At 31.8% G+C, this 8,339-nt stretch overlaps 1 protein-coding gene across 3 annotated transcripts; it reads right to left on the bottom strand.

Moving 5' to 3' along the window:
• Positions 1 to 1,122: 1,122 nt before the first annotated feature.
• LOC127734714 (hydroxylysine kinase-like) lies at positions 1,123 to 8,330 on the bottom strand. Of its 3 annotated transcripts, none has more exons than XM_052244728.1 (7): positions 8,282 to 8,330; positions 6,769 to 6,959; positions 5,548 to 5,870; positions 4,774 to 4,907; positions 4,013 to 4,111; positions 3,434 to 3,518; positions 1,123 to 1,639 (listed from the first exon to the last, which is right to left on the bottom strand). In XM_052244728.1, exons 3-7 carry the CDS (start codon positions 5,861 to 5,863, stop codon positions 1,146 to 1,148), a joined length of 1,128 nt encoding a protein of 375 aa, XP_052100688.1. In that variant the 5' UTR covers positions 5,864 to 5,870; positions 6,769 to 6,959; positions 8,282 to 8,330; the 3' UTR covers positions 1,123 to 1,145. The 3 variants fall into 3 exon arrangements, with proteins under 3 accessions (XP_052100688.1, XP_052100687.1, XP_052100685.1); XM_052244727.1 differs by having other exon boundaries at positions 8,204 to 8,319; XM_052244725.1 differs by having other exon boundaries at positions 8,140 to 8,313.
• Between the last annotated feature and the right edge of the window lie 9 nt (positions 8,331 to 8,339).

The following is an 8,339-nucleotide window of genomic DNA, read 5'->3' as shown; positions in this document are numbered from 1 at the left end:
ATCGGAACTTAGGACATATACGTGATGTAAAACTTTGAGATTGAGAGTTCTCATTCGTATGACGTCATGTTATGACATGACGTTGATGCGCCAAGATCATTCACAAAATTTCCCGGAATTTTATTTTGATTTTATACATTTTTAAGCTCTTGTGCATTAATTCTTTTAATTATGCATTAGAATAGGAATAACAGTTCTGTAGTTTCTTTTTCAATTTCAATTTGAACACAACGAAATCGACATGGTGTTTGCACAATAGGTTACGATACATGTGGATTTACATGGGAGGTAAATAGTAACAGCCATCAATATGTAATCTCTGAGTCTGCGCTAAGTATAGCTACATCGAGATTTTTATCACACTGTTGTGTACAAAGCGAAAGCAGCACGTCATTTTAGAATTTTAAATAGAAAGTATTGGAATGATCACTATTTTTTACCAGTATGTACGCCAGGTTTGAATTTCATCAACTTTTTAAAATAAACTCGTAAAAAAAGAACTGAGAATTATCACTTTAAAAGAAACAAAAAAGACAAAACAGAGAAAAGCAGGTACATTTTGTGTAATCCTTTTCACTTTGAATACATCCTATGGAAAATCATATATCAATGTCCAGAAAAGGGCAGAGAAATGCTGTAAGCATTGAAGTCAATTTTCTGACTTACTCGTACAAGTTTAGTATAAGCCGGAATAAAATTAAATGTTTGATAAACCATGTCAGTGCATCAGTGCAGTATTTGTACACAGCTGGTTTGAATCAAAAGCTGTTATAATTGTAAGCTACAAATATGAGAATAAAAACGGGGAATGCATCAAAGAGACAACAACCCGACCAAAGAGCAGAAAACAGCCCAAGGCCACTAATGGGTCTTCAACACACCAAGAAAATCCTGCACCCAGAGGTGGGCTTCAGTTGGCCCCTAAACAATGTATACTAGTTCACCTATGTTTCTTTCCACTGATTTCAAGTGTTTCAATTTCTTGGGTCAAGTCTCACAGATATCCAAAAAGTGATAAAGTCTATATTGTTGCTTCATATTCAGATACTCCAGTGGCAACCTTTTCATGCATATTCATTCTTTTGACACATAAGACTTTCTTTAAAAATAAAAAGGTGTAAATGAATCATGTTAAATTTTATTACCTAGGAGGAATGTATCAAATCAATGTGAAATTCATTTTGTAAGAACTTTGACAGAAATGACATAAAAATATCATTTGTATTATGAAATTCCATAATCAAATGATATGCTTCTTTTGCACCTAGTGTTGCATATTCATTGTCAGACTGTCCATGGAATTTATATTCACTTATAACATAATACTGACAAAGTGATGTCATTATAGAAATAAACAAAATACTTAGTTCATGTTGATTTAATTTTCTGCATTTCAAATAACCTGACAAAAAGGTAACTGCCACTATATAACAATTATCTGGGCATGTTGAAACCATTAAATCACGAATAATCTGTCCAACTTCATAAATATAACAGGAAACACACATATCACTGAAGTCTATTATTCCAAACAGATCTTGAACTGTATAATTCCCAGAAAAATGACAATGTGGCTGAAGTTGACCATCTTTCCAGTTCACAATTAGATTCATATCATGTAAATCTCCATGAACTATTCCTGCAAAAGTACAAGGATATATAAATATATATCATTATGACTATACCAAGATGTCTTGGGATAATTTACAATCTATACAAAATTGAAGCATTTAATTGTTGTCAAATAAGCGTTGTTTGAAAAGAAGGTTACACATACGATCATCATGTGCCATCTCTATCTTACACAGTACAGGAAGACCTTATTGTATAGGGTGGATATGGTAGAGTACGGTCCAAACTTTTTTTTTATGTATTAACGGTAACCGATCTCCAGGTTAGGGGAGGGTTGAGCGCTCACAAACATTTTTAACTACTTCAAATTCTATATGTGCCTGTCTCACGTTGGGAGCCTGTAATTCATTGGTTGGTGTTGCTGTTTCATGTCCAATAGAAAATTCAATGCATATTCAGGATGAGAATATTTAAATGTTACAAAGATATAAACCCTGCTTTGTACTAGGCCACATGTTGACCTAAAGTTGCCCAAAGGGCCAAGTAAGCTTTTCTCATCACTTGGCGTCTGTTGGCCTCTGTTGTCGTTAACTTTTACAAAAATCTTCTCCTCTGAAACTACTGGGCCAAATTTATCCAAACTTGGCCATAATCATCATTGGGGTATCTAGTTTAAAAAGTTTGTCCGATGACCCTGCCTACCAACCACGATGGCCGACATGGCTAAAAATAGAACATAGGGGTAAAATGCAAGATTTGTCTATTATTTTGAAAACTGTTAAAAATAGAGAAAATCTGTCGGGGCGAAAATGTTCAGAATGTTGAGCTCTACCAATTGTTTATATACATCAAAACTGTCAGATGACTTCTTATAGGAGTTATTGCCCTAAATGACAAATTTTACCATTTTTTTCATTTTTGCCTATTATCTTGAAAACTATAATAGATAGGGAGAAACTTAAAAATGCTAAAATGATCAGCAAAAAAAGTTCTACAAATAAGTCTATGAGTCGAAATCGTCAGTCAACTCATTATTAGAGTTATTGCCCTTTGATGACAATTTTCACCAATTTTTTGCGTTTTTGCCTTATATCTTAAAAATTATAATAGAAAGATAGAAACTTAAATTAGCAAAAATGATCAGCAAGACGAGATCTACAATTTAGACAATATGGAGGAAATCGTCCTACAACTCCCTATTGAAGTTATTGCCCTTTAATGACGATTGTTATCATTTTTTTGCGTTTTGCCTAATATGATAAAAATTATAATAGATAAATTGACACTTTAAATCACAAAAATGATCAGCAAGGCAAGATCTACTAACAAGTCAAATTTTGCCAATATAGTTATTAGACTGTCACCCTTTATATGAGTGATTGCCCTTAAATGAGGATTTTTTTAACCCTCTTTTGTGTTTTGAGCAAAAACTAAAGAAAATAGAGAGAAACTAAACTGACTATAAAATGATCAGCAATTTAAGATCAACAAAACAAGAGATTTTTGTCATGAATTCTGTTCTTGTCTACAATGTTGGAGAGTTTCCTTTGTTGAATATGCACATAGACCAAGGTGAGCGACACAGGCTCTTAAGAGCCTCCAGTTTATGTACTAGTTTAGTGTAACATTCAGAAGACATTTCATCCTACTAGGTTACATTACTGTGACTGCAAGACATCCAGTCTTTGCTCTTACTACAAATTTCTGTATGGTAAGCAGAGAAGCAGTAAATACCAATTTTCAAATCTTTGGTTTTACCCAGCATGGGTTCAAACCCATGACCTACCACACTCCAAGGTTAGCATGTTATCTGGGTATCAGTCATGAATCAACCAATGCGATAATTAAATAACATGTTTACCTCTTGTAAAATGTTCTCCATTCTGCTCCATTAAGATAATAAACTGTTTAATTATTGATTCTATTACCTCCCTTTCCTTATCATCCTAAAAAAAGAAAATGAAATTAAAAACAATGTGAACTTAAAACTTTTATTTGTACTGTAGTACAGAGTACTGATTTTCATCAAAACAAAAAGTTATTATACCAAAGGATGTTCATATTTGCTATTGATTTTTTCTGTGTAGAGTCTGAAAACAAAAAATTACAAACCCACAGTCTAATGATATGTCTACAAACCTCCACAAATTCAGAATTTGTATTTGATAGAAAATCTTCCATTGAATTAAAACATTTGCATATTCATCAATATGCAGCTACATACTAATTAGTCAGGTAAATATGCACAGGTATATTTTGAAAAAGTCTAGTCAAACATATTAATTTCCAATTTACATAATTTTTTAAGTCCCAGCCACTATGTGAAATAATATATATCTGGTTGATAAAGACCTTACCAATAACATAAATAAATCAAATGATTAAAAATATGAGATGAATCAGCAGGAGGATGTTCTAAGAAAACTTATTAACCTAGTACCTTGATTGCAATTAAATATCCTAACATAACACTGGCATTTTCTAGGACCCAGGCATCTTCTTCATCTTTCTCTGCAGCCAACAATGAAGGATCTAAAGTCTAAAATGCAAATTAAAAATTGTACTTTAAAGAGTTGTTTATATACTACAAGCATTTAGACACAAAGTCAGATTTTCGTAATTGACATTAAATCCCTTATTGAACAAAAACATGAGCTTGTTAATTAAGAAAATAACTATTTATACAGTGCTCCCTCACTAATCCCAACTTTTTTGGACCAAGCAAATATTGGGCAATATGCAAGGGTGGCAGTATATCAATGGAAGACAGATTAGAAATTACAAAGGAGTTGTGAATGACTGGTTAGTTAAATAAAATTAACACTACAGAACTTCGAGGAAAAATGTACATTGGTACGTGAATTACAAAACAACAACATTATTTGATTTGCAATTATTATTTTTACCACTAAAGACATTAAAAGATCAACACAGCTTTAGATGACTTTCTAAAGAAGAGACCAATCTCAAGTTGTTTTTTGTGAATGAGTTACACCCTTTGACCTGAGGTAAATCGGCGTGAATGATGTTAATGAACAATTGGTTTTTACTGTGATGTAATATCATAAGCATTGTGATCAGATCAACATTTTTCTGCTTAAAATAATAATTCACTGTCTGTTCTGTGCATTTCAAGATCAATTTTGAGGTCATCCATATTTACCCTACTTCTTTACCATGATTGGTCTCTGATTAACATACCTGTAATGTGTTGTGTAAATTAGCTACCATTTCTCCCACTTGTTTAATCACCATAGCCTTATTAAGTTTTGACCAATGGTACATCAATGGGCTTCCTTGTATGTAATTCAAAAGTAGTACTAAATAATTTTTTCCTGAAATTATAAAACAAAATATATATATGCACATATCACAAAAAGTAATTTATACCAGATTCTAATTGATTAGTTTTATCTTATCTTTAGTAAAGCACAGTATTCTGAATTCAAAGTATGAGATGAAACTTCAATTTAATCTCTATTTATATGCTATTCATTGTTGAAGAAAGACTATGCTTATCATTCAAAACTTAAATGTAAAAGCAAGATAAGAATAGGAAAAAATATCTCACTGATGTATACAAATGTACCTTGCATCTTCTACTATTCAGTATTGTGTTTAGTGGACATGCACATTGTATCTTGTGTTCTTTTTTCAATGTACTAGTTTGTAGCCAATATTTTAATTCATTTAAAGGAATCAGTGCTAATAAACTATTTATTAAAATAAAACTAAAAACATATTACATTGGAAAAACTGGGGACTTTATGTCTAAAAGCTGCATACACATAGTAAACAATAAAAGAGTTATCCCCCTTTAAACATTTAAAATGAAAGTTAATATACGAATAAGATAAAAAATGTGGATAAAAGTATATAATTTTTTCTCTCGAAAAGTCCAAATACAAATGCACAGTGACTGTAGTCCCAAGTTTTAAATAATCATTGTACAAAATTATACATGTATAAACTTACCATTCTTCTCCATCTTATATGAAGTTAATAACTTTGTGCAGGTAAAACCATTATGCAGAAGGCAGTTCAATATTTTCTTAAGAGATTTCCACTTTAATTCGCTCATTTCTTCACATTTTGTCACTTTTACTACAAACTCTGTTAAATTCCCTATGTAATCACACTGGTTTTGTTCACTCGTTACAATTCTTAAATAAAAATTCCTGTCTTCATATGCTTTTAGTTCTTCAATATGGGACACTGTACAGACAATATTGGTCTCCAGTAAAGATATCATATCGGCTGCATTTGGTCGAGTATCTTTCTGAACATCCATGTTTTCTCTGAAAATATTTTAAAAAGACATAACATTTATTTATGCATTTTATTCTTCTATGCTACCTGATCAATACAAAACAAGGATTCTCAATAGATGATATATGCCAATAATCATTCATTTGAAGTTTCAAAAGAAGTGGTCTTGTACTTCCCACGACAAAAAATTTAAAAATTGACTCCTGAGAATTAAGAACCCATAATGTTTATCCCATCATACTGAAATAATATATTCATATGAATGATCTTCCATATAATATACCTGATAAATTTGGTTCAGATTATTCATGAAGTTTCAGAAAAAGATGAAAATTTTATCTCCAATAGATTTTAGGGTAATTTATGAGGCATTATTGCCGTCATGGCCCATGCATGTACAAAATGTCATCCAACAAAATAAAAGCAACATAAGGTCAACATACCATATTTGATAAAACATTAAGAAAACAAAAGACAACCACTGACATGACTGACAAGATATCTAAATTTTCAGCCACATTAAAATTAACATGTGGCAGTTAAACTAGATTTTTGAGTTCTCAACTCTCTCTCTATCTCTTTCTTAATCTCAGTGGGGATTAACAAAGCCATTAAGGGTTACATAAAATAATCTAAACAAAATATTGAAACAAGCATGATGATCTACATACAATTTTGTATTTTCAATCAAATCTGGAATACATATAGACATTTAACTCTCTACTCAGGAACATTTCAAGCTCCTAGAGCCCTTTCAATATCTGATGAGCTGACACCTACATTTTGTATTTGAAATGCTCCTGTTGGTACATTTGGTCTATCCTGTACATGTATATTCAAAGCTTTAAGTTGTTGATACATTTTATTACAAACAACGTATTATGATTGCTCTTCAAGACTAATTTTTTATATCATAATATATCTTACCTAAATTGTCCTTGTGGACATCAATTCATATCTTTGGACACATATTGATGGATTACATCTCTGAAATTCTATACAACTGAACATGTTTTGGCTTACACATATTCAAACTTCCATTTCCATTCCAATCTATCTAATGCAATGAGTTGGTATATCTTTTGAATTCTTCTATCCATCAAAGAAATATGTTTCACCTGTGAGTGATATAATATGTTTTTAATTTGATGAAAGTATGTGTGATCAGGACTAGCATGACTAGTTATATTTTAATATGAATTATTACCATCTTATGTCAAAATAAATATAACCAAGGATATACAAAGATAATTCGCCATCATTGTCCATAGTCAATTAATCACGTAAAATGTACATTACATGTCACTGAATATATAATGGAACAATAAACTCTTCCTTGGATTCTGTATGGTTAATTAAGTGAATATCAAAAAATCTCCACAGAATTTCTGCAGTAATCTGAACTCCATATTATATCTATGTTAAACAGTAATAAAACTGTATTAACACATAACTTCACATTCTATGGCAAAAATTCAGTACAATGTATTACTTGTAGTATTACAATACAGGGTTATAGGTTCTCCCAAGTATCTATACTATTAAACGAGAAGACCTCATTTTGTGTGTCGCTTCTCTTCCTTCCCCAATAAATTAATCATCATGCCTCTGTGTCCTATAGGTACCATGCATAGTCGCATTTGTCATCCATTCTTATGATTATTCAGTTTGTGTTATTTTGGGAGAAAAACGAAGAAAAAGGCTTCCGGATATTGTTTCCGTCATCAGACCGACTTTTAAGTCATACCCAAGACTTCCGATTTTAAACTTTAAAAGAGGGGGTAAAGGTTTTTTTTTCGAGCAACATGTTTTGCCACTTTTTATTTCATGTGCAGCCGTGAAAAAGGTTCGTTATTCACCATGTTTCTTGAAATCGATAAAAAGATCAACGTGCAAGAATTTTTTCATTGTTCGCTCATCGTGAAATGGCAATTTTATTTCGCGTTCTTTCGATCGTGCAGATACCTCCCTTTACTCCCCTCTTTAAACATAATTTTCATAATTACTCGGGGACAGGACAATTATTTTCGCGTTATTCTGCATTATACTATGATTATAATCCTATAATATATAGAGACTCTCTATATAAATTATATAGCAGTGATCGCCGTGGATGGAATTGATAGTTAATAGCAAATACACTTTATTTATATTATATGTAGTTCTATGGTCATAGTATACAGAAACGCGAAAATCATGCAATTTAACAGAGAGCAAAAAAATAACAGACTTTGGAAAAAAGGGAGAGGGCTTAAAATAATTGTCCTGTCTCCAAGTGCTTATGACTCAGTTTGATACCTTTTCTGAATTTCTCCAGACATAAAATTTTTTACAAAAATTCACCCTATAACAGTTTACATACTTTCAACCAAGCTCTAAATACCCGCGATTTCGCGGGTGTGTTCTAGACTCTAGTTTTTACTGAAACTGTCAAACTCACGGTGGGTAAGTGAAAGGTTAATTTTCAGGGCACTAATGTTAACACCAGATGGCGCATT

This window comes from Mytilus californianus, unplaced genomic scaffold (genome assembly GCF_021869535.1).
Source record: "Mytilus californianus isolate M0D057914Y unplaced genomic scaffold, xbMytCali1.0.p SCAF_3, whole genome shotgun sequence".
Lineage (NCBI taxonomy): Eukaryota > Metazoa > Mollusca > Bivalvia > Mytilida > Mytilidae > Mytilus > Mytilus californianus.
The sequence above is the reverse complement of the archived record's forward strand: the minus strand, read 5'-3'. Positions and strand labels throughout refer to the sequence as shown.

What these genes read in the sequence shown, in the direction of transcription:
- LOC127734714 (XM_052244728.1), bottom strand. Translation starts at nt 5,863, where the DNA reads ATGGATGTTCAGAAAGATACTCGACCAAATGCAGCCGATATGATATCT. An exon ending in ATATAAGATGGAGAAGAATG is followed by an intron (nt 4,908 to 5,547) that starts GTAAGTTTATAC and finishes TTATAATTTCAG; the next exon opens with GAAAAAATTATTTAGTACTA. An exon ending in GATATTTAATTGCAATCAAG is followed by an intron (nt 3,519 to 4,012) that starts GTACTAGGTTAA and finishes TTCTTTTTTTAG; the next exon opens with GATGATAAGGAAAGGGAGGT.